Source organism: Ailuropoda melanoleuca, chromosome 20 (genome assembly GCF_002007445.2).
Source record: "Ailuropoda melanoleuca isolate Jingjing chromosome 20, ASM200744v2, whole genome shotgun sequence".
In the NCBI taxonomy this organism is placed as follows: Eukaryota; Metazoa; Chordata; class Mammalia; order Carnivora; family Ursidae; genus Ailuropoda; species Ailuropoda melanoleuca.
Genome location: NC_048237.1, coordinates 12508990 through 12535945, shown reverse-complemented (window position 1 = coordinate 12535945; position 26956 = coordinate 12508990). Strand labels below are relative to the sequence as shown.

Below are 26956 nucleotides of genomic sequence, written 5' to 3'. Positions count from 1 at the left end.
TGGAATCTCTCGTGTAGATACAGGAAGTGGCTGGGACTAGAGTCATCTGAAGGCTTACCTGAGTGGATGTTCAAGATGGCTTCCTAACACACGTGCCTGGTGCCTCAGTGCTCCTCCACGTGGCATCCCACTCCATCAGGGTAGCCTATACTTCCTATGTGGCAGCTAAGGGCTCCAAGAAGAGGACAGAGACTGCCAGTCTTCTTAAAGGCTAGGCTTGGAACTGGCAAGCCTTATTTCTGTCATATTCCATTGGTCAGACCTGCTGGGATTTAAGGGAGTGAAGAAATCGATTCTTCTTCTTGAAGGTGTCATGGTTTATGTAAGTGCGGGGAAGGAAGGAATTGACATCGGCGGTATTTAGAGACAAGTTACTGCTTACCTTTAATTTGTGATTCTGTATTGACTCTGTACGTTTACTTTGTATAAGCATTGTAAGAACTTCATTAATTGAGAAGGGCTTTGGATCTCATTTGGGATTTTTAATTGTCATATAGCAAAATAATTTTATTAAAATCAAAATAAAGATCCTCAAAGACAGAATTATAATGCCATTGTTATTTTAATAAAAGTGTATTCTTCAGGAGGGCTTTCACATCCCTCAGTTTCTCTTTATGAGCTGGGTGAGGCATGAATCATTGTGCCTTACAGATCGAGAAGGTCTAGATAATGCTGGTTTAGGTAAGATGAATTAGATAACGTTTATGACTTGGATACAATATTAAGATTACAGCTAATACTGATGATTACCTCTCCTATGCACTACTTGGTAAACAGTAATGTCCCACATAGCTCTTGAGAATAGTGGGGCAACAATAACAAATATTTGAATTGCTATTCAAATTAGAATAAAATGATAATTTTTAGTATGTGCCTTAATTTGCACCTGAAATTTAAACTTAAGATGAAATACGGTATTGATCTGCTGAGGCTAATTTGACTTCCTTGAATGTAATGATTTTGGCTTATGATTTTATTGTATTTTATTGTAATCATTATAAATTGTTTTTTGATTTTGCCTTGGATAATACTCTACTTTGATAAATGGACACTTAAAATAATTACTTAGGCTGTTGTTTGATTAAAATGTTTATTATTCCAATGGAGTTGTTTTTTCAGTACATGAACGGAACTTTAAATTCATTTTAAACATTTTATTCACAGAAGTGTTAGAGGAAGCTCTTGTAGGAAATGACAGTGAAGGCCCACTATGTGAATTGCTTTTTTTCTTCCTGACTGCCATCTTCCAGGCGATAGCTGAGGAAGAAGAGGAAGTAGCCAAAGAGCAAATAACCGGTGCTGACACCAAAGGTCAGAACTCAGTATTATTGCTGATTGATAGTAGCTTTGTAGCTTTGGAACTGGTTTTTGAAGGTTATTTTAAAACTAACCTCGCTCGTACAGTTACCAAATATAGCTGTTCAAGTCTCCCAGTTCTTGAGTCGTATATGAACAATACATTATCCGTTGTTTTATAAAAACTTTGTTTTAATGTATCCTGTTTCCAATGACCTTAAAATATCTACCCTCCCCCCCCAATCTATCTTGCGTTTTATTCCTTTAGATTTCTCCTCTGATTTAGGAGTGTTACAGATGTCCTGGACCAGTATCTCTAATTCCAAGAGATTCTGCTAAATGGCACTGGGTTTTTTTTGCCCCCACCTGAGGAAATACTTTAATAATTGTTACTGATACTTAAATTGAAAATACTCTTGCTGATTTCATTTGAGATGTGACAGTTTGTAGATCAGAGTCAAGTAAAATTTTTTTATTTCACCAACAGTTTGAACTAGAAATTTTGCTGTTTCAAGTTCTATGCACTTTAATATCTAAAGTCAGCATGTGGTACATATTAACATACGAATAATTCTTAGAGGAACCCTTTTTTATTTTTAAAACAGAGTATGTTCTCTATTTTGTTTAGGACTTAATCAGAAGAATTGTTCAGCATGTGTAGTAAGAGATTGATTTGGCTTCCTGAGTTATACTCTCCGTGAACTTGTCACATAAGAGATTTAGGATCAGAAACCTTATTAAATAATAATATTAAAAAATACTTCAGAAGCATAAAAATTCACAAAAAAAATAACTTTTGGGAGACATTTTGTTAGCAATCTTGATACAAAAAGATGGGACATTCCTGCATTTAGATAGTATTGTTGACCTTAGATAATTTGAGCTCTTTTTTTTTTTTTATGCCTGGTCCCTGAAGCAACAGGATAATGATAAGTATGCATCTGATGTTGGTTTTCTTTTTATTTTACAGCCTGAATTCAAACAAAATATATTCTGTAGCTTGAGTACTAATCACCATAGGTCCCTTAATCAAAGTCATTTTAACAGTGTTGTCCCTTTTGTCATCTCAGATGACTTAGTCCATAAAATGAGACTCTACCAAAGGGAAGATAGAAGGGCAAACCATTTATAAAAGCCTAAAGATTTTCTAAGATAACAAGTAGCAGCACTAAAGATGGATTATCTAAGACAGAAAATGTGGCAAATACTCATTCGTTTAGCCATTAGATTGTCTTAATGACCAATAACATCACAGGGTTATGGACAAAGTTCTGATGTTAATATAAGACATAAATCTGTATTTAATTCAGGATTTGAAGCAGATGAATTTTATAGTTTTGTACAGATGACAAAAAGTAGAGTGACAGGGAAATTATGTTGGAAAACCAGCTAGTGTAAAGAAAATATATGTGACTATTGATGTTTGTATTGCCATTGTATTTTCCTTTCATGATTGGTTTGATCTGTAATTTTTATAGCTCTAATCCTTCAGAGGACTAATCTCTACATACTAATACAAGGTCTTCCTCTGAATAAAGTATTGGTCATTAGTTGAAGGTTTTAATGCTCCTTTCGAAGATATTTATTTAACTGTTAGGGGAAAAAATATGCTTTGGAATTTTTCCACCCTTCCCCGCTTCCCTTTGTATTGACTACATTTTACATAGTTACTTCAGTTATAATAAGGATCCTAGGCTATTCTCCCAGGTTATTTTACCCATGTTCTCCTATCTTCCTAACAAAAAAGTTTTCCCACAGTTCTTTCTGAAAGCAAGTGATGTAAGACACTATATATATGTTATTTCATTTGATGGCCATACCGTCCTTCTGGTATAGATAGGTAGGTATAATAGATTAGTAGATTATTAATAATTGTTTTCTGCCTTTACGTAGAAAAGACCTTAGACTTAAGGAGTTTAATTAACTTGCCCAAAGACACATGGCTAATAAGAAAGTGATGGATACAGACTCAGGCAGTCTGCACTGGAGCCTCATGCCGGCTCTGCTATATTGCCTCATGATAAGGCAAAGATGTTGAAAAGTTGAATATTTGTTTCCATAGCATTGCCTTCTTTGGCCTTTGGTCTCCCTTTTTTTATATCAAATCTTGGAGATTTTGACCAACAATTTTTTAAATCTCACATTAAAAATTTCAGTTCCTCTCTTTAGTCTTACATCATGAACTTAAAAGCCCTTCAAAGTCTAGGAAGAAGAGTATCCTCCTTACATAGCATAGTTTTGTGTATTTGCTAAGATATCGTTGTTTAGTGTTGGAATTGTAGATTCTAGGTTACTATGATGATAAATGTAACTTTCAGATAATCATAACATACAGTTCAGCTATACAGGTAACCTTTGAAGAACACAGGGGTTAGGAATGCCAACCCTCCCCACCCCCACCCAAAAAATCCACGTATAACTTTTGACTCCCCCAAAACTTAATTACTAGCAGCCTACTGTTGACTGGCAGCCTTACTGATAATATAAATAGTCAAATAGCACATATTTTGTATGTTGTATGTACTATATGCTATGTTCTTACAATAAAGTAAGCTAGAGAAAAGAAAAGTTATAGAGAAAATAAATTTACAATATTATATTGTTTTTAAAAAAACCAAAAACCTACTTATAGTGGCACTTGGATGGCTCAATCAGTTAAGCCTCCAACTCTTGGTTTCAGCTCAGGTCCTGATCTCAGGGTCATGAGATCAAGCTCCACATCAGGCCCTGCACTGAGCATGGAGTCTGCTTAAGATTCTCTCTCTCCCTCTCCCCCTGCCCCTCCCCCTGCTTGCTCTCTAAATCTCTCTCTCAAGTAAATAAATACATAGAAAATCTTTTTTAAAAAATCTACTTGTAAGTGGTCCCGCACAGTTCAAACACATGATGTTTAAGGGTCAACTGTATTCTTTTGGTATGATGTACCCAAGTGACTGTTCCTAAGCAAATCCTAGAGTAATAATAGTTTCTTGAGAGTGCCATTTGGTAGATAATTGAGTTAAAGAATACATATTTTGGGGCACCAGGGTGTCTCAGTCAGTTAAGCATCTGCCTTCTGCTCAGGTCATGATCCCCGGGTCCTGGGATCGAGCCCCGTATCAGGCTCCCTGCTTACCGGGGAGCTTGCTCCTCCCTCTCCCTCTGCCTGCCACTCTGCCTACTTGTGCTCGCTCTCTCTCTGTCAAATAAATAAATAAAATCTTAAAAAGAATACATATTTTAACATGATAGTTTACAATTTTGTTGTTGTCCATTTCCTAAGGCCTTTATAACTTTGTCCTAGGATGTTAAAAGTTACTACAGATAAAGTAGGTTGACTGTGGTGATTGCTGCAAAGGAAGAGGGCCAATCCACTTTTACAGCTCTGTAACTAGATTGTTGTTAATTTTAGAGTGCCTCTTAATTTTCTTTGGCTTTCCATGTAAAATGAAAATTGAGGAAGTCTTAGCTCTAGTATTTCCTTGGTAAAAAGGAATATAATGTCTGTCATTTGGACTGGATTCATGGCCTAATAGGAATAACTTCTGCATATATGTAACGTTCACTCAGATAACTTCTCCCGTGTGGTAGTGTTTATGCTTTAACTGCCATGAGATTGTCAATGATTGTAATCAGACATTATCCCAGAGCTTCCTTTTTCCGTTTAGTAAAGGACAGTAGTTCTGTTCTCTGAGGTTCATTTTGTCAGCTTTTGAACTTTCGGAAGGGAAACACAGTGGAAGGTTAAGGAACCGCAGAACCAGTTTCACCCTGTGATTTCCAACTCTAATCCATGGAGTACTGTGAGTTGTACAGGGATTCCTCGGTGCCACTGCAGGAGAGTTGGAAAGATGAATGGGCAGAATTATCATCTCCATATCCCACTGAACAAGGGAACTTCTATCTCTTTTGTATTGGACTCCCAAGACATATTTGAAGAATTTAAAACTGCTCATCGAGACTCACTCCATTAAGAAAAATGAAGCCAGTTGAGCAACTTGTCTAAAGGCTGCACAACTAGGAACTAGGGGACTGGCAGTGCCAAGACTAGAATATATATTATCTGACTTAGTCTGAAGTTATGCCCACCATACTCTGATATAACGAGGTTTTTTTGTAAGCGTAAAGTTTTTTCATAGTTGACACTTTAATTTTTTTATCATCTATGTATTATAATTAGGAATAATTGCATATGCTGTTTTAAATACAATTTGTGCCAGTAGATTTACCCTGGAGTCTTGTTTGTAAGCTAGGCGTGATTTTCAGAGTTAAAGCAATTTACTTAGAAAATGCAGGGAAATCTTCCTGTTGTTTCTTAGGTTGGAGAGTTTTCAAAATAAAAACAGGAATTTTAAATGAAGAGGATTAATCAGTGGTTAAGAGACAGCAGTGCTATCTTTAAGTTGTTTTGGTTCTTTTTCTGTGCTGGTTTTGTGATGATTATAACCCATACTTTGTTATGATTCGATCTTAAAGTAGTTATAAAAGATTGGGGATCTTCAGTTAGATTCTGATTTTCACAGTAGACTTTTCTAAAGTTACATTGAGTGAGGAGATTTGTTTTTAATTCTAAAGTGCATTTTACTATTTGGGGGGAACGTATATGTGCATCTTGTTGGTAACTTGGAAGTCGTCTTCTCTGTTAACTAAGGGAAATAAGAGTGTGCGGTACATGTGTTAGGATTTATAGTTCGAGGTGGACACTGGGCAGAATGTGAATGATGCTCGTTGTACCTAGTGTTGGTTCTTTTGAGGTTCCCGAATGTTAAGCTGTTTGCTGTTTCTTTCGTCATTTTAGAAGGGCATTATTCCCAAATATTCCAGTTTTGATTTGCACTAGAACGAAGTATTTATTTCCTTAAAGATTTAACAGAGGCTTTGGACGAAGATGCAGACCCCACAAAATCTGCACTGTCTGCGGTTGCGTCTCTGGCAGCTGCGTGGCCGCAGTTGCACCAGGGTATGTGTGGGCTTTATTTTTTTTTTTTTGATTGGCTTTTATTTTTAATTTTATAAAGGTACATTTTACACTCTTGAGGATTTACTGCTTGCCTTCTAAATGACGATTTCATGTTTTAACAACTATAGGCTGCAGTTTGAAAAGCTTGGATCTTGATAGCTGCACTCTCTCTGAAATCCTCAGACTGCACATCTTAGCTTCAGGCGCTGATGTAACGTCAGCAAATGCAAAGTACAGATATCAAAAGCGAGGAGGATTTGACGCCACAGATGACGCCTGTATGGAGCTTCGTTTGAGCAATCCCAGTCTCGTGAAGAAACTGGCAAGCACTTCAGTGTATGATTTGACACCAGGTAAACTTGGCCAGTTGGAATTTGTATACCCTGCCCACTTCCTCCACTCTCCTACCTCTTTAGCCCAGAAAACTGGGTCCTGATGAAAAATTTTAGATGATAGCAGTTTTAAAAGAGAAGGGGAACAGTCCTTAAAAAAAATGGTTGGCATACAAATCGTGACCCAAATGGAGACTACTGTCGTTATTCATATTAGCTCTGTTTCTGATTTTCTTTTCTTTTTTATTTGGATTTTCTATTACTTTAAAAATTTGTGGTTAATCTGCTAAATTTAGAAGGATAAGTGAGAATTAGCTAGGTTTCATTTTATTTGTCAGTATATCAGAAATTTAAGCCATAGCTGCTAAATTCTAACATTTGTTTGAATAGTGTTTGAGGTATTGGAAATGGTATATAAAGTTAAGATGACGTTACTTTTCACTTCCTTTTTTAAGTAAAAAATTACAATGCACAAATAAATAGAGCTTAATTTAATATGCTTATTTAAGAGTACATATAATAAAAGTAGCGCTCCTTCATTCCTAACATTCACATAGTTTTTATAATTTGTAGTAGTGTTTTTTTGCAGTATTTTCAGAGTAGAGATTTGTCTGTGGCCATTTTTTTTAATTCATATGGTAATAATTTAGTTTTTATTTGAACTTCCTAAGTGAGCCTCAAAATTAAAACTTGAAAAAAATTCTTTGTCATTAGAAAATTTTTGATGTCTATTTAACTGGTCTATATGGCAGTTATTTGTATTTGAAATGCCTTGTATGTCACATATCTGTTAATTTGGATTCAGAGGTGCTTTTTTCTGAAGACATGCCATTGGCATGTTTGATCTTGAGACTTTTTCCTATTCTTTATTAAGCATTTTCACGTTGAGCCACAAATCAAGATTTTTCAAACAATTCCTTTTTGTCACTGATGATACAGAAGTTATTTACCAATTTTTGACAGGAGAAAAAATGAAGATACTTCATGCTCTCTGTGGGAAACTACTGACCCTAGTTTCTACTAGGGATTTCATTGAAGATTATGTTGATATATTACGACAGGCAAAGCAGGAGTTCCGGGAGTTAAAAGCAGAACAACATCGGAAAGAGAGGGAAGAAGCAGCTGCTAGGTAAGAGATAATTATAGCCAGTTGTGCTCATGAAGGTTGTTTATTTCCTTGCATCTGAAACGGTATTTCACATCGGGCTGTAATGTGATATTGCCTCACACTGATGTTTGATGGCTTAACTAAGAGGTTATGAATGAATTACTACATTATAACTTGTGATAAATTTTAGAGCACTTTCCATAATTTTATGATTGAAAGCAATATGCCAAAAGTTAAAAGTATCTTCCATCAAATAAACCATAATATTTTATGTTAACTTTCAGAATTCGTAAAAGGAAGGAAGAAAAACTGAAGGAACAAGAACAAAAAATGAAAGAGAAGCAAGAGAAACTGAAGGAAGATGAGCAGAGAAATTCAGCTGCAGATACATCTGTTGGGTATGGTTTGAGTTACAGCACTCATTAGGCTTTACATAAAGAATAAAAATCAGCACCTCAAACTCTAAAAAGCTTTCGAAAGTTTTAAAAACTAGTTTTCTAGTTTTTTTTTATTTATAGGTACATAATAATTATACCAAGGACCTATGAAATTTTTATATATACAGTTCTCAAGTACACACGTGTTATGTTAAAAAATACTTTCAGGGGGGCGCCTGGGTGGCTCAGTCGTTGAGCGTCTGCCTTCAGCTCAGGGCGTGATCCCGGCGTTCTGGGATTGAGCCCCACATCAGGCTCTTCCGCTATGAGCCTGCTTCTTCCTGTCCCACTCCTCCTGTTTGTCTTCCCTCTCTCGCTGGCTGTCTCTCTCTGTGTCAAATGAATAGACAAAATCTTAAAAAAAAAATTTTAAAAAAATACTTTAAAGGAATCTAGAATTCATGGGGCGCCTGGGTGGCACAGCGGTTAAGCATCTGCCTTCAGCTCAGGGCGTGATCCCGGCGTTATGGGATCGAGCCCCACATCGGGCTCCTCCGCTGTGAGCCTGCTTCTTCCTCTCCCACTCCCCCTGCTTGTGTTCCCTCTCTCGCTGGCTGTCTCTATCTCTGTTGAGTAAATAAATAAAATCTTAAAAAAAAAAAGGAATCTAGAGTTCATTTTCTCATAGAATTAATGTTGTAAATGGTAATTGCCCAGAAGACCTTCCAATAGGCTATTTTTAACCAGTAATACATTTCTAGCATTAATAGTGGTATCTGCCCCCACCACCATCACAGTTGTACACTGTGTTTCACAAAGCTCCTCTGAGTTTATTGAGGAACAGGGATGAAATTGGTGGTTTTAATAGGTATAGCGAGAAGGTGGAAGCACGTTAAGTTATTTAGTGACTTAAGTACTCTGTTGCGTTTGAAAATATTTGGGATGGGGCGCCTGGGTAGCGTAGTCGTTAGGCGTCTGCCTTCGGCTCAGGGCGTGATCCCAGTGTTCCGGGATCGAGTCCCACATCGGGCTCCTCCACTGGGAGCCTGCTTCTTCCTCTCCTACTCCCCTGCTGTGTTCTCTCTCTCACTGGCTGTCTCTCTGTCACATAAATAAGTAAAATATTCTTAAAAAATATATATTTGGGATGAAAATTGGCTCTGAAGACAAGTAGGAATTTTTGCATATTGTAGATGGCAAACCATATTCAAATTTTGCAGAAGTAATTCTTTTATGAAATCTGCAAAAGAAGGTTCTAAAAATCTCAGTATCCTGAAATTCGTATATTGACTTTTAGTTATACTTGCATATAAAAATACCTATTAGTCTTAAGGTCATAAGTCACAAACTTTTAACAGCTGTATTTTATATGGCCATCAGTAATACTTTAAGAAATGGAATTTGGATAGCATGGGAAAGTTAATCTGATACCTAAAGCAGAAGCAATCAAAGAAAAAAAAAATAGATAATTGGATTTCTTCAAAATTAAAAACTTCTGTTTTTTAAAGAACACTGTTAAGAAAGTAAAAAGACAACCCAGTGAATGGGAAAAAATATTTGCAAAGCGTATATCTAATAATGGTTTAATATCCAGAATATATAAAGAACTCATATAGCTCAACAATAAAAGAACAACCCAGTTAAAAAATGGGCGAAGGATTTTAATAGGCATTTCTCCAGAGAAAATAGACATACAAGAAGCACATGAAAAGACACTCAATATCATTAGTCATCAGGGAAAGGCACATCGAAATCACTTTGAAATATTACTTCACATTTGCTAGGATGTCTGTAATACAATTAAGGGACAATAAGAAGCATTGGCGAGAATGTGGAGAAATTGGAACTCTCATGTATTGCAGGTAGAGATGTAAAATGGTGCAGCTGCTTTGGATAAGTTTGGCATCTCTCAGACAAACGATTTGTTACCGCATTACCCACCAATTTCACTCCTAGGTATATATACTGAAGAGAATTAAGACCATGTGTTCACCCAAAAATGTATATACCAAAGTTCATAGCGTTATTATTCTTAATAGCCAAAAAAAAAAAGTAATAACGCAAATGTCCGTCATTTGATGAATGGATAAACAAAATGATGTCTTTCTTTGGTGGTATATCCATACAGCACAATGTTGTTCAGCAATAAGAAGGAATAGAATTCTCATACATGCCACAATGTTGATAGACTTTGAAAACATTATGCTGAGTAAAAGGAGCCAGTCACAAAAGGCCATGTTTTGTATGATTCCATTTATATAAAAAGTCCAGAATGGGCAAATCCACAGCAAAAAGTAGATGAGTGGCTATCAGGGCAGTGGGGAAGAGGAAATGGAAAGTGACTAATAATGACTAGGGGGTTTTTGTTTTGGAATGATGAAACTGTTCTGGAATTAGATAGGGATAATGACTCCACAACCTTGCAAATATACTAAAAACCACTGAATTTGTACACTTTAAAATGGTGATTTTAGGATATGTGAGTTATAGCTCAATATTCTTTTTACATTTTATAAACCTTTTCCAGTTCTATTGAAATATAATTGACTTCTAACATTGTATTAATCATTTAGGGTGTACAACATAATGATTTGATATATGCATACGTTGTGAAATAATTACCACAGTAAGTTTAGTTGCTATTCATTACCTCCTATACTTACAGACTTTTTCCTTGTGATCTCTAAATTTTGGGAAAAAAGAAAAATAAGCACATTATAGATTCTGCCATTTCATATTTTTTTAATCCTCATCTAGCCTCACTCATTTACGTTATCTCTCTGGCTCCTAAACACATTTGAGTTTGCAAAGCTCTGTTTGGATAAAGAACATAAATGGCGGAACTTATTTCAAGGTTCATTACAGTTTTAGTTTTAATTTGGACACTATAATGAATTAGATAAAATATCCATCTTGTGTCATTCAGCCTACTTGCTGTATCTGAAATTCACCTACTCTCCTCCACCATTTGTCTACTTTCTACTCTGAGCCAACCATCACCTCCCAGCCAGCTACCTGGACTGTTACAGTGGCCTCTTGTCTCCCTTCATCTACTTTCTCTCCCAGATCATTTTCCACATAGCAACCAAAGTGCTTTCTAATCCTATCATTTCCCTTTTCTAAACTCTTCTATTTTTTTTTCCCATTGCTTTTTGAATCATGCCCTATAAAGCCCAGTAGGATCTAACCCTGCCTTTTTCTCATCCATATCTTGGATTACTTCTTTTTGTTTTATATTTTTCTCAAAATGATAAGTTCCTTCCTTTTCTCAAAGGCTCAGAGCCTTTGCACATGTTACCTCCTCTTCTAGAAATGGAGATTTCTTCTCACCTGCCACTTTGCCTCTCCTCAGTCTCCCTAGTCTCACAGTTTAAATGTCACTTCTTCAAGCAAGGTTTTCTTGATCCTTGAGACTAGATTTGGTTCTCCTTGAAATGCTTTCATAGCAACTTGAACTTCTCATTTTTTAATGGTTACCACGTACTTTAATTTTATAATCGTGTTATTACCTGTTTTCTCTGCGAGAATATAAACTCTCTGTCATCTTGTCCACTACTTCCTGAACATAATGGCTAGCACTTCATAGGCAGGCAATAAATATCTCACGAATGGAATTATATATTCATTAATGAAAATAATCTCGTTTTTTCTCCTTAAGGGAGGAAGAAAGGGAAGATTTTGATACTAGCACTGAGAGCAAAGAAATAGAGCAGAAGGAACTTGATCAAGATACAGTCACTGAAGACGAAGATGACCCAGGACCACATAAAAGAGGCAGAAAGGGTAATACAGAAATTTCTTAAGGGCGTGCCTTCTTGGTTTTAATTAATGAGGCACTTTATAATTTAGCTATTCTGAAATATGTATTAGGTTACTTCATTTGTGATTGCAAGGTGTGTTTGTTTTTTAAATGCCCAAATCATAGTTGTGGTAAGTTTTTTAAATGGCGACCATTTTGTTAAAAAATGCTGTTAGAAATTACATTCAGTCTTTATTCTCATGTCGGTTATACTTGAGGGAGGAGTGACAGTGTTCATACTGTTTTAATAGGTCAGGTTCTCATAACTTCAGCTTTTGGTTAGCGAGTTCTGTTGAGTTTTTGTGTTTACTATTTCATTTTAGGCCAAATACAAATTTTTATTCTATAGCATACTCAACATGCATTAAGTGCCTTTTAGACGCTAGAAATACAAAGGTCAGTAATCCTTATAATTGGTACCATATGGCTGAGAATGGAAGTCAACTACCTTGGAACAATTTCATGAATTGCTGGATCAAAGGGAATATATGTTTTGAAAGTTGTCGATAGAAATTACTTCTGAGGATCTTTAACCATCTTCATTGACAACTATTGAAGGAGATTTTTAACGTTATTCTGTGCCTGTAATTTCAATGGTATCTTTTTTTTCTACATTATTTGCTAAATAGTTATAAGTAGACAGAAGATCTGTATCATGGAGGCTACATTTTCTGATTATAATGCAATTGATTTAGAAATCCAAACCAAAAGGCCTCATTTGATTAGTTTTAAGACATACTTCTAAGTAATAGGTCAAAGTAGAAACCATAAATGGAAACTAGAAAATATTTAAAATTAATCTATACTGAAAAAACTAATCAGTATTGTACATTAACACTTGTTGGATACAGTCCCTCTACTTAGAGGAAAATTTCTAGTTTTAATACATATTAGGAAGGAAGAAAGGCAAATTGAGCTAGGTATTCATTTAAGAAGTTAGAGGTAGAAAACAGAATAATCCCTCCAGATAAAAGGAAACAATAGATGCAAGTAGAAATTAATAGAAAGTAATAGAAGGGAGCAGCAAAGCCAAAAGTTTATTCTTTGAAAAAGTTACAAACTAGACAAATCCTTCTTCTGAAATCAATTTGGGGGCAGGGGGTGGGGAGTCACAGTAAGGTTAAGACTCAAAAGGGAAGCAACATAACTACAGATAAAGTAGAAATTTAAAGGTATGGGGATAGCATATACAGTTTTATGGAAATTACTTTGAAAGTATAGGCAAAAATAAGCAAAATCCTAGAGAAATACACATTATAAAAATGGATTCACAAGAAAATTTAAAATGTGAATAGTCCTAAACCATTAGATCTTGAATCAGTGTTAAAAATCTTTCTACAGGGGCGCCTGGATGGTTTAGTTGGCTAAGTGTCCGACTCTTGGTTTTGGCTCAGGTCATGATCTCAGGGTTGTCAGATCAAGCCCTATGTTGGGCTCTGCACTAGGCATGGAGCCTGCTTAAGATTCTCTCTCCCCTTCTTCCTCTGTCCGACCCCTGCTCTGCCCCCCTTCCAGAATTTAAAAAAAAAAAAAAATCTTCCTACAATGAAAACTTTATTTAGTCCTAGACAGCTTTATAGGTGAATTTTCCCAAATTTTAAAGCAGCAGATAATTCTAATCTTATACAGACCCTTTCAAGCAAAAGAAATAGAAGAAATAACTCCCCAGCATTCTAAGCAATCTGTCAGTGATTGAAACGGGAAAAGTTTAATTCTTCAACACATCATAAAAGCCCAGGCAGGTCACCAGGAATCCAGGCTCTTTCTGCCTTGTTTGTACTGTCATCTTTAGGGTTTTGCTGCCATCCTCATATTCCAAAATGATTTATCCCCATGGCTCCATTCTGGCTAGTTGAAAGAAGGAAAATGAAAGAGGTACAACCCAGAGGTTACATATAATGCTTCTATTCCCATCTCTTTGATCAGAAGTTTCTCATGTAGCCGTACCTCCTGGGGAAACATTTCCTGGTGGGAAATGTCTTTCTTTTGAGTTGCTAGGTACCCAACTAAGCATTAGGGGTTCTGTTACCTTGAATCAGTGATTAGTAAACTACAGCCCATTGGCCAAATCTACCCTGCCTGTTTTCATATAATCCAGATAAACTGGTTTTTACATTTTTACATTTTTTAATAGTTGGAAGAAAAAGAATATTTTGTAATATGAAAATTATATGAAACTCAGATTTCAGTGACCATAGTTTTAATTGAACCCAGTCATGCTCGTTCATTTACATACTTTCTGTGGCCACTTTCATGCTACAATGGCACAGTTGAGCAGCTGTGACAGAAACCATATGGCCCACAAAGCCTAAAAATACTTAACTAGTTAGCCCTTTATAAAAGTTAGCTTGCCGACTCCTGCCTCAGAAAGGACTGAATGTGTGTGGCAGAATAACGGACTCTGCCTCACTCTCCAGTATGGCGATTGCAGTTTTTTGTGTGTCCCTTGTATTTAAGTGCACCGGTTTCTTATCAGCACAGTGTATTAGTCTGTTCAGGCTGCCGTAATAAAATACCGCAGACTGGGGGCCTTAAACAACAGAAACATATTTTCTCACAGTTCTGGAGGCTGGAAGTCCAAGATCAAGGTACCAGCAGAATTGGTTTCTGGTGAGGCCACTCTCAGGTTGCTGTAGCACCTTCTCGCTGTGTCCTCACACACCACCTTTCCTCTATGCCCACAAGTGAAGAGAGTAAGCACCCTAGTCTCTTTCTCTTCTTAAAAGGACACCGGTCCTGAATTACTCTTTGAACTCATTTAACCTCAATTACTTCCTTAAGGCCCCTGTCTCCAAATATGTCAAATTGGGGTTTAGGATTTCAGCCTATGAATGTGGGGGGCATTCAGTTTGGTCCATAATACATAGTAACTTGGGATAGCTCTGTATTTTTCTGATGAAAATGTAAAACATGATGGTGATGATCAAATGTTTAAACTACAGGGAAAAGGGGACAAAATGGCTTTAAAGAATTTACAAGACAAGAAGAGGTCAACTGTGTAACAAGAGAGCCTCTTACTGCTGATGAGGAAGAAGCTTTAAAACAGGAACATCAACGGAAAGAGAAAGAGCTCTTGGAAAAAATCCAAAGTGCCATAGCGTGTACCAATATCTTTCCCTTGGGCCGAGACCGCATGTATAGGCGATACTGGATTTTCCCTTCTATTCCTGGATTATTTATTGAAGAGGATTATTCCGGTCTCACTGAAGACATGCTGTTGCCTAGACCTTCGTCATTTCAGAATAGTGTACAGTCTCAAGAGCCTCAGGTATCCACTAAAACTGGAGAGCCTTTGATGTCTGAATCTACCTCCAACATCGACCAAGGTCCATGTGACGCTTCTGTGCAGCTTCCAAAACCAGTGCGTAGGCCAAATCGGTGGTGCTTTTACAGCTCTTGTGAGCAGCTGGACCAGCTTATCGAAGCTCTTAATTCTAGAGGACATAGAGAAAGTGCCTTAAAAGAAACTTTGTTGCAAGAGAAGAGCAGAATATGTGCACAGCTTGCCCGTTTTTCTGAAGAGAAATTTCATTTTTCAGGTAAATTTTCACTGAAAACTGTTTCTTTTTCTCTTCCCATAGTCTCTGGTTCAGGTTTAAACATTTGTCAAACTATTACACCTGTATTTAAAACACCTTCTCTTTCATTTGGACCGTGCTCTCGGTTTGCAAGTTAGAGAATGTTTACCAGTTAGAGAAACAAGGTTCTCTAGATTTCACTGGGCTCCGTTTGGATCGTGAGGAATGACAGTGTGCGAAGCTCCGTGCTCTTCCTGATCTCATTCCCTGATCAGTAGACCCGATACCCAGGGCACTAAGGTTAATGGTAGTTTTAGACATTCGACATGATAGTGAGCGTTCAGTCACTAAGGGTTTTGACTAAGGGTCCAGGGACAGGTTCCCTTAGTGATCACTTCGTTGGAGATGGGCAGCAAGGGCAGATCACATGGCAACATCTCCTATATGAGGCCTGGTTCATTGATAACAGATCAGAGAAAGCAGGGAGGCGTTTTGGGGTATAAGTTTTCGTTATTACTAAGTGATATTCTCTAGGTAAAGAACTCTTAAATTTAGGGGCGTATTGTCACTACTACTTTAGTTGTCTTCAGGATTAAAAACTGTAGATCACAATTCTTTATTTAACAGGTTTATTGGGATTTAGTTCATACACCATACAATTCACTCATTTGAAGTGTACAATTCAGTGGTTTCCATTATATTCACAAATGTGCAGCCATCACACAGTCAATTGTAGAACGTTTTTATCACCTCAGAAACAAAGCCCAAATTTGTTTTCTGTCTCTGTCAATTTCCTTGTCTGAACATTCTATATGAATGTCATCATATAATATATGGTCTTTTGTGACTGGCTTACACTTAGCATAATGTTTTCAAGGTGCGTCCAAGTAAATAGCACATGTCAGTACTTCATACCCTTTTTATAACCAAAAGATGTTCCGTTATATGGATAGATAGATAACACATTTTATTTAACCATATGTTAGTTGGTGGATGTTTCTGTTGTTTCCATATTTTGGCAGTTATGAATAATGCTGCTGTAAACATTTGTATACAGGTTTTTGTCTCAACATAAGTTTTCATTTCTCTTGGGTATATACCTAAAAGTGAAATTATTGGGTCATGTGATAATTTTGTGTAATCATTTGAGGAACTGTCATACTGTTTTCCAAAGCAGCTGCACCATTCTGTATTCCTGCCAATAGTGTATGAGTGTTAAAAATTTTCCACGTCCTTGGCAACACTTGTTACTGTCTGACTTTTAGAGTCTAGCCCTTTTAGAGGTATGAAGTGGTACTTTATTGTGGTTTTGATGTGAATTTCCCTAATGACTAATAATGTTGAGCATCTTTTCATGGTCTTATTGCTATTTTTATGTCTTCCTTAAAGAAAAGTCTATTCATATCCATTCATTGCCCATTTGTCTTATTGGAATATCTTTTTATTGAGTTGTAAGAGTTCTTCAGATATTCCAGACACAAGTTCCTTTTCAGATACCTGATGTGCAAACATTTCCACCCCCCTGTTTTTTTCACTTGAGGATTTACTAAGTGGTTTTATATCAATTATCTCATGATCGTAACCATCACATTGGGGAAATTATATTTTTTAGTAAGAAAATCATAGTAAAGGTATTGATGACTATTTCAGACAAACCTCAAACTGATAGCAAACCTACATACAGTCGGGGAAGATCTTCCACTGCGTGTGATTCAGCTCAGATGTCTGCAGAAAGACAGCTTGAATTGAGGCTTAGAGATTTTCTTTTGGATATTGAAGACAGAATCTACCAAGGAACATTAGGAGCAATCAAGGTTTGTACCTGTTCCCCTTTTTAGTTTATCATATTTGTTAATTTATTTGGTATAGGCAAGGCATGTGTGTTTTGAATAAATACATGGGAGTGGTATATTTTTTATGAAAACTAAGTTTGTTCCCCTGTATCAAAATATTTATATATGGATAGAGAACTTTCTTAAATATACTGTATGGCTATTTGCTTTCTTAAACAGAATTTAATGAACGTAATTCTTTTTAATACTAATTTTTAGTATTTTTTAAATATCTGTGTTATGGTATTTTCATCCGAGATATTAAAATGTGTAAGGATATTTTCTTCTTCCTTGACTAGCTCCTGCCTGCTCTGCTGAGTCTGGTTTGTTTATTGGTTTCTTTGTTACCTTTTTAAAATCTGTAAGTAATTCATGCTTGATATGTGTGTTCTGTTCATTCCTTTGCTATCATCTGTCACTTTTTTTGCTACTCTCAGGTGACCAATCTTAGAACTGTTTATGATTTCCCTATATAAGAGTGAGGTACTAAAGCTTCCATCTATGAATGATATGAATTTCATTTTGGCCACTTAGTAACCTTGTTTTTAGATCCCTTTTTGATTCACAATCTGTTCTAGAATATTCATGAATTTTTCATATGTACATTGAATCTCATACTTCTTAGGAACAACATATGCCACTTTTCCAGGTTGGTGAATTTGGGTTTTGTTACAGGTTACAGATCGACACATCTGGAGATCAGCATTAGAGAGTGGACGGTATGAGCTGTTAAGCGAGGAAAACAAGGAGAATGGGATCATGAAGACTGTGAATGGAGATGTAGAACAGACGGACATCGATGAGCAAGCAAAGGTCGTGGGCAAAGACAGGTACAAAAAGGAGTTTTCGAAAATAACTCACTCTTCCTTGCCATTTCCATTGTATGGTTCTTTTTAGTCAATGTTTCTTTTTAAAATCTTATCATGAGGACTTTTAATACTTGTAACCACTGAAATGATCATTTTCCTCAACCTCAGGCTCTCTTTTAATCTACTTTATGCTAGTGCAGCCAAAAGGCAGCTGATTAGGATGATGATAATTCTCAAGTTTAAAAAAAAAAGTCTTTGAACTTAAGGTTTTAAAGTAACTTTATACTATCCATTTTTCTTTTTCTGTAGGATAACTTAGTAAATTGTGGTAGGCTTAAGTATTATTTGAATTATTAATCAGAATGTATATCTGTATATCTATAGATAGATACTTTGACTTTCAGAGTTATGTTTGGGTAACTCCCCTTAAGGAGTTTATTATCTAGAAGGAAAGGAAGATGCAATACTGGGAGGGAAGACGTAGTACTGAAGGCTTTGAGCGAATAGGTTTGTGCATTTAAATGCTCATTTTAGCAGCAGTATGGAGATTTATTGCAAAGGGAATAAGACTGGAGGCTAAGGAACTACGTAGGAGGCAGCTATCAGTGTCCCAGCCAGTAAAAGTTGAAGCAAGAGAAAAAGAGATAGGTAAGCTGCCTGGGATACTTACCGTTAAGGCCCATCACTAGGTCATCTGCCTAGAATCTTTTCCCTAAGCCTTGTCTTATCCACTTTCCCTCCAGATAGTTGCCCTTCTGACCTCCTTACATGATTTGGTATTTAGTTTAGCTCTTGATTCATGTATTTACCTCCCTTTCCTACTGGCTTATGTGATCTCCTGTGAGATTGAGGAAACTATTCCTTACACGGGTGTAAGTAAGCATTTGGAGGAATGCACTCAAGTTTTACCTAACAGTGTGTTTTAAGTACCATAAACTCTTCCATGTTTTCATTGTAGACTTTTGGGCATAAAAACAGAAACTCCAAGTACTGTCTCAACTAATGCAAGTACCCCACAATCAGTGAGCAATGTGGTTCATTATTTGGCAATGGCACTTTTTCAGATAGAGCAGGGCATTGAGCGGCGTTTTCTCAAAGCTCCACTTGGTAAGTACCAGTTCTTACTTCTAAATACTAGTTATATTTTAAATGATTCTGAAATTGCCCTTTAATCGAAATTTATGGGCTGACACAATAAAATTGGCCAATTTGAAAAACTTGAGATTGTATTTTCATTTCAAAACGGGTTCTTTCAGGTGAGATTTTTTTTTAAATAGTACTTAAGTACTTTTTATTCTAAATATTCATCTTAATGACTGTCTTTTTAACTATTTCTGTCAATCTTTTCTTTGGTGTTTCATCAAAAGAAAGATTACCAAAACCTGTGACTAGCCAGATACTGCATAATCAAAAATTGTATATGTAAATCTAAATTTTTTATGTATCTAAAACAGAGCCCCAAAGAAGCTACTTAAGTGTCCACCATTAGGGATATGGTTTAATAATGTGGGTCACTGGGGTCCCTGGGTGGCTCAGTTGGTTGAGCAGCCGACTTTATTTCAACTTAGGTCATGATCTCAGTCAGGGTCATGGGATCAAGCCCTGCTTTAGGCTGCGTGCTCAGCCGAGAGTCTGCTTGAGGATTCCGTCTCTCCCTCTCCCTCCACTCATGCTCTCTCTAAAATGGATAAATAAATCTTTAAATAATAATAATTGGATAACTAATCTGAGCACTGGGTAAGAAGCACTAAGTCAGAAATACCAAGTGTTAAAGGGTACATAAATGAGGAAATGCCCTATAATTTATGGTAGGATGATAGAAGTAATACTGTCTGGATTGTGTTTTAGCAATTTATGAAATTAATATGTTTTTAGGGACTAATCTAGGAACGTAAACACTATGTCTTTAGGACAATATGTTTCAAGTTCCAAATCAATTTTCTTTTTTTTTTTTTAAAGACTTTATTTATTCGACAGAGACAGAGACAGCCAGCGAGAGAGGGAACACAAGCAGGGGGAGTGGGAGAGGAAGAAGCAGGCTCATAGCGGAGGAGCCTGACGTGGGGCTCGATCCCATAACGCCGGGATCACGCCCTGAGCCGAAGGCAGACGCCCAACCGCTGTGCCACCCAGGCGCCCCCCAAATCAATTTTCGTACCATAACTGCCTCTACTCCCCTGTGCTCTTTCTGATATGTTAATTAATAATGCATCATATTCAAGTTAGTTTGTATCTCAGTACTGGGGTGCTAGAAGAAACAGTTTTTAAAAACCATATCTTGGGGCACCTGGGTGGCTTAGTGGGTTAAGCATCTGCCTTCAGCTCAGGTCATGATCCCAGAGTCCCGGGATCCAGCCCTCATTGGGCTCCCCACTCAGCACAGAGTCTGCTTCTCCCTCTTCCTCTGCCCTCCCCCCCGACTCATGCTCTCTCTCTCTCGCTTGCTCACTCACAAATCTTTAAAAATAAATAAAACCATATCTTTTTGGTCTCATATTGAGAGCAACTTGAATAAACTAAAGTCCTTTTTAAATTATTTTAATATTACCTTGTTTGAGTAATAAGAACAAAGCTTCCATAAATATATGGTGCTATCAGAATGTGAATATATTTTGGGGGCGCCTGGGTGGCTCAGTCTTTTAGCGTCTGCCTTCAGCTCAGGGCGTGATCCCAGCGTTCTGGGATCGAGCCCCACATCAGGCTCCTCCACTGGAAGCCTGCTTCTTCCTCTCCCACTCTCCCTGCTTGTGTTCCCTCTCTGACTGGCTGTCTCTCTGTCTGTCAAATAAATAAAATCTTTTAAGAAAAAAGAATGTGAATATATTTGTAAAATGTCTGTTTTGAAATTGAAGAGTTTATGGCCAGTATCTCATTGTTCTTATAAGCCTATTCATATTTTTATAAATTGATAATTCCACCATGAGCTCAATGACTCACTTTTCAGATTGGAAAGTAGCAGTTGTAGAAATAAATATGTATGGTCATAGTTCACAAAAATATTAGTTTGTATTTCCTATATCACTCTTATTTCCCAGTCTTCAATATCTCTTAATATTTTCTGCGTCTTGGGGCACCTGGGTGCCTCAGTTGGTTAAGTGTCTATCTACCTTGGGCTCAGGTCATGATCCTGGGGTCCTGGGATAGAGGCCTGGGTCAGGCTTCCTGCTCAGCGGGGAGTCTGCTTCTCCCTCTCCTCCCCACTCATGCTGTCTCTATCTCTGTCGCTATCTCTGTCTCTTTCTCTCAAATAAATAAAATCTTTAAAAATACGTATTTTCTGTGTCTAAATTGAATTACATATACAAGGGATCCCTCTCTATTATTTCTTACAACCACATGGTAATTACTAAAATTAAAATTTCAATTTAAAGTTATTTGTAAATGATGTAGGCCTTATAAATATTTCACTACAACTCATTAATTCTGTGATTCCAAAAGAGATAAAATGCAATTCTGCTGTTTTTTTCCATTTCTGAAACTGACATCAATTAAAGTTGTTTATAAATTCAAGGGGAAAAAATCAAATTGTTTAGTGTGTCCATATTTCATCAGTACATCTTATTGAATATTTAAACAAAGGGGGAAAGTTAACGCTGGGAGATGTTACAACTTACATCTAGTCAGTTATCTGAGAGCTGTAGTGTTCTTTATGCTGGTTTGTATACAGCAGTTTTGGAACATGCATTTCATCCTAAGGGATATAGAAGGAACAATTTGGATTTGAGGACTTAAAAAAAGGTGAAATAAGAAAAGTTCAACTTACTTTGGTGGTAAATGTTGATCAAAGTTTAGGTGTTGATCATTTATAATACGGATCTTACCATCTACCACTGTTGTCCCATAAAAAGTTAATAATTGGTGTCTGTACCTTTTTATATTATGTTTAAGCCTTTGGAGGATCTGTTTTGAATGGGACAACAAGAGATAGAGGTGCCTAAGGGGTTTTAAGATAATCTAAATATTTAGAGCAAGGTAATCAAGAATATCCTTAATCTGGGAGAGAAATGGGGATTCCGCTTTATGAATGTTTGAGATAGGATATATATTAAAATTCTCTATTCTTCTGATTATTTTTCAGCATAGCAAATTAACTGTGGTAGGAATTTTCCCAGTTTAGCTTCAGAGATTACTTCAGTTTCTTGAGGAAGCAAGTAAGAAATAAAAATTCTTCTGTTCCACATTCCTTAGGATGTCCCTTTTATTCTAGCAGTTAATCACATTAATAAAACTAGGCTTTCTTTAACTTGAGGAAGATATTCATATTTGAATAATTTTAGGTAAGATATGTGAGAATTGTTTGTTTAGGTTGGTAATTTCATCATTTATAAAGTCATGCTTATGGTTACACCCTTAAGCTATGAAAAAAATCCTTAAACTAACTTTATCAATTTGAAATTAGGTAACACAGAAATTAATAAAGATCAAAGGGGAGATAAAAAAAAGGACGAGAGAGAGAGAGAGAGGAAGATCAGTCTAGTGTGAGAGATGGTAAATTTTTAACTTTTTAAAAAATTTTTTCTTTTTAAAGAATTATGATTTTACTTTCTGTGTTGCTGGGTACTGGTTTGAATATTCAGCTTTTGACAGAAAACCTTGAATTTAATTTTTTTTGGAAAGGAATGAGGTTGGGGACAAGCTTATAAAACAGTATCATCTTCCTAGCATTTTTCTTCTACATTGCCTACCTCAGCTAATGAAACATTTAAATATTGGTATATAAAAAGTTGACACTGTGAATCTTAGTATACTTAAGTTATTAGTGAAAAAGATGAACGGTGATGGAAGGTATGTTTACTTACTTTGCATACAGTATTTATTTACAGCTTTTTTTTTTCTCTCTTTTTTTTTTACTAGCATAGGAAGAGTTATAGGGTGGGAGTTTTTGTGTTGTTTTATCTCCGAGAAAAACTTACATAGCATGATCACATGGATTACTGTGTAGCGGCAGTTAACCGTATGAGATCTCCCAGGGTGGTATTTGGTCATAGTGACTCTACCTTTATTTCATATTAGTAAAATCCTAACCCCAACTTCTTGAGGAATTTATTTGTGCTAGCATGGTGGAAGATAAAAGAGAAGCAAGACATTTCTGCCCTTGAGAGTTTTATAATCTGGAGAAGCAGCAAGACAATTAACAGAAAAATGGAATCAATTGTATACATTGTTTTTTATCCTTATTTAGGTACTATATAAAATGTGAAAATGTCAACATCCATTTAAAAGTAATGGACTAAAAACTGGACCTTAAGCTACCATTGATTTAATTTTCTTAAAGCACCCTCTTTGATCAAAACCTATAATGTTTCACCAACTTCTGAGTTAAAAATCATTCAAACTGACTTTCAAGGTTCCAAAGGCTCTTCACAATTTTGTCTTTTTCCTCCACTTTTCCACATTGGCCTGTATGCAGCCTTATTTCTTCCACTTAGTAATAAGAATGTCCTCTGAGTTATCCAGAAAAATCTCTTCAAGATCTTTGAACCAGCAGTTTTTGTTGCCTCCTTCCATAGAGATCCTCCTCAGGCCAGAACTTTTCATGAAGCGTCATATCAAAAAACCATGGTAAATAGAGAACCCAAAATGAGGGGCGCCTGGGTGGCTCAGTCGTTAAGTGTCTGCCTTCGGCTCAGGGCGTGATCCTGGGGTCCTGGGATCAAGCCCCACATCAGGCGCCTCTGCTGGGAGCCTGCTTCTTCCTCTCCCACTCCCCCTGCCTGTGTTCCCTCTCTCGCTGGCTGTCTCTCTCTCTCTGTCAAATAAATAAATAAAATCTTAAAAAAAAAAAAAGAAAAGAAAAGAAAAGAAAAAGAAAACCCAAAATGAGAGGGTGGAAATAAATCAAATGGGCTGTATTATTGCATTTATTTCCTACTTTGCTAATATTTCTCTTTAGCTTTGCCTGAACAGCCATTTGATCCATTCATTTTTTCCCTCTCCCATTGAGTTATCACTCAATTATTTTTGGAGGTTCTTAGGCTTTTTCAAACTGCATGGTTACTTGTATTTTCAAACATTTATTTCTTAAAATTTATTAAAATAGTTATTTTATATTCTGTGTCTAATTCTAATCTCTCAAGTCTTTATGGGTCAGATGCTGCTGGCTCTTGCCTGGAGTGTTTTATTTTCACATGTGCGTTCTGGGTTTTGACTATTAACTCTCATTCCTCAGAACTTGATCTATGGAAATTTCTTCAGAGAATCTGCAAAGATTTGTACTCGTTTCTGTCATTCACCTGAGGTCACTACCAACCTGAACCACTTTAAAAATCACGTTTTTTCAGGTTTTAAACTGTTTAACACATTGCTTGTAGTTATATGTTCTCAGGGTAGACTTATTTTCCCTCTCCACCCAACTTAAAGGTGCAGATAAGCACATTTCCTGGCTACTTCTTTCTTTTTTCATGGTACCTTTGTCCACCCTGATGCCTGAGCCTATTGGAGTTCTAGCTTTTCAGAAAGTATTCAACACATTGGTTGAGCCCTAGATTTCATATCCGGTCTCTCTTATCCTGCCCAACAAACAGAAGCTCAAAACTTATTAGTGTTCAGCAGGTCTACTCTTTTATGACTTCAACTCCTGTGTATATCTTCACTCTCCCAGCTATATAAAAAATTTCTCAAAGGTGTAGGGACCATAGAAGAGACTTGTTTTGTATCTTCTAAATTGTTGCACACAGGAGGAACAGTATAATGCAGGAATAATGGTAACAGTAACATTATTCACTCCATGACAGGCATTTTACTTGTCTTATGTATATTATGCCACTTAATCTTCCCAACAGCCCTCAGAGGTGGATACTATCCACATGTTACTGCTGGGGGACCTGAGGCACAGAGGAGTTAAGTCACTTGACCCAGCTCACATTGGGGAGCTAGTACTTACCTCAAGGCTGACTGACTCCAGAGCCTGCATTCCCTTAACCATTATGCCACTGCCCAAGAGGACTTTTTTTGAGGATAATAGTAGGAAATTTGTCATAAGAGAAACAAACTGTATATGGAGTCTTATATAACTTGTAGAATTTTGACATTATATAGTAGTCCCTTCATAATTAAGTATAATGTCAGGAAAATTAAAGTGGTAGTAATAATTGAAGATTAATTAAAGAGAGAAATCACATGCCAATGTAAAATGATAGACTGGCTAGTTAGTGCCATCTAATCAGATGACTCTTAATGAATTTTTTAGTCCAGAAGACAAGAGAATGACATTATTAATGAAAAAAAAGTTTCAAATGTTCCTATGTAAATATTGGTGCTGAAAGTTCTTGTGGGAAGTGTGGGGTATTAGCATTTTTTAATTTACCTCATTTAAAAAATATTTTCTTAGAGATAGAAGACAACAGTTGGCATTTCTACAAAATTGATATTTTAATAGCTTTATTGAGATATGATTCACATTCATAAAATTCATCTTTTTAAAAAGTGTATAATTCAGTGGGTTTTAGTATAGTCACGGTTGTACAGCCATTCACCACGATCTAATTTCAGAAAATTTTCATCAGCCCCGAAAGAAACCTCATATATGATTGATATTTAACTTAGCAGTCCGTCTTTTATCCGAAAAGAGGAAGCAAGGTATTGATTCAAATGGATAGTAACTGACTTGTAATAATTATTTAGCTCGTTCTCTAAGTCAGGTCAAGAACTGATAAGAAAGACTAGATTGAGAACACATTGCCTAAGTTATTTTTCTCTTTTTAACTATTGGAATCTGAAAGCTTTTGATTTCCGGATTTAAGGAATTCCTTATGTCACAGACAAGATGTGGCTCAGCAAATACCTTCTTTAACATGAGGTTTTTGTTTTTAATATCAACACGATCTTTTTGTTAAGTTTTAGAAGAACTTTAAAATCTAACCCGTTTAAAATACAAAAAAAAAAAAAATAGTTCTAGGAGATACTTAAGGGTTGCCTAGAAACTTAAATCACTTTACCTTTTCATTTAAGATGCCAGTGACAGTGGGCGTTCTTACAAAACAGTCCTGGACCGTTGGAGAGAGTCTCTCCTTGCTTCTGCTAGTCTATCCCAAGTCTTTCTTCACCTCTCCACCTTGGACCGTAGTGTGATATGGTCTAAATCTATACTGAATGCTCGTTGCAAGATATGCCGAAAGAAGGGCGATGCTGAAAACATGGTACTTTGTGATGGCTGTGATCGGGGTCATCATACCTACTGTGTTCGACCAAAGCTCAAGGTAGTTTTTCCCTCTTGTACATCTTAGATTTGAATTGAGCGATCAAGGTTTTGCGTGACCGATGATTAATGATCATTTCTGTGATTTGTCAGACTGTGCCTGAGGGAGATTGGTTTTGTCCAGAGTGTCGGCCAAAGCAGCGTTCTAGAAGACTCTCTTCTAGACAAAGACCATCCTTGGAAAGTGATGAAGACGTGGAAGACAGTATGGAAGGTGAGGATGATGACGTTGATGAGGACGATGAAGAGGGTCAAAGCGAGGAGGAGGAGTATGAGCTCGAACAAGATGCAGATGACTCCCAAGAAGAGGAGGACGTCAGGTGAGTCCTAACGTGCAGTAGAATGAGAGCTGGCGTCGCAACCGGGCGGCCTTCGACCACTCAGATACCAACGGGATGATTGGGACCCATAAAGTTTTAAAAACTGGTGTGTAATATAGTGGCCTGAAGTTATCCTTGCTTTAGTATTGTAAGCATTCAGAGTTATTCCTGAGGGAGCGTAGTCCCTGTGTGAGTTTAGCCAGATCATAAAGTCAAATACGAGTTCACACTTGGACAGGAATACCAATTCAGACCCCCGTTAAGTTTGATTTTACTTAATTTTATTCCTAGAGCAGCAAATAAGCGTTCCCAAGGATATTCATGAGCTAAAGGTGAATGCAGCTTCCCAGTGCCCCTCTTGCTTTCTCAAGGAGTTATACTCAAATATTGATGATCTTGGCATCTACAGAGAGAGAGAGAGAGATGCCA

The 26956-nt window shown here is 36.7% G+C and overlaps 1 protein-coding gene across 1 annotated transcript in view; it reads left to right on the top strand.

Moving 5' to 3' along the window:
* Window positions 1-26956, top strand: part of BAZ1A (bromodomain adjacent to zinc finger domain 1A) — a 91777-nt gene that overhangs the window by 57858 nt on the left and 6963 nt on the right. Inside the window, exons 12-23 of the mRNA XM_034648629.1 lie at window positions 1165-1311; window positions 6140-6235; window positions 6364-6588; window positions 7531-7696; window positions 7960-8073; window positions 11711-11835; window positions 14794-15390; window positions 17020-17183; window positions 17877-18031; window positions 18969-19117; window positions 25961-26208; window positions 26301-26527. Coding sequence (XP_034504520.1) covers window positions 1165-1311; window positions 6140-6235; window positions 6364-6588; window positions 7531-7696; window positions 7960-8073; window positions 11711-11835; window positions 14794-15390; window positions 17020-17183; window positions 17877-18031; window positions 18969-19117; window positions 25961-26208; window positions 26301-26527 — 2413 coding nt within the window. The remainder of the gene's footprint in view (window positions 1-1164; window positions 1312-6139; window positions 6236-6363; window positions 6589-7530; window positions 7697-7959; window positions 8074-11710; window positions 11836-14793; window positions 15391-17019; window positions 17184-17876; window positions 18032-18968; window positions 19118-25960; window positions 26209-26300; window positions 26528-26956) is intronic.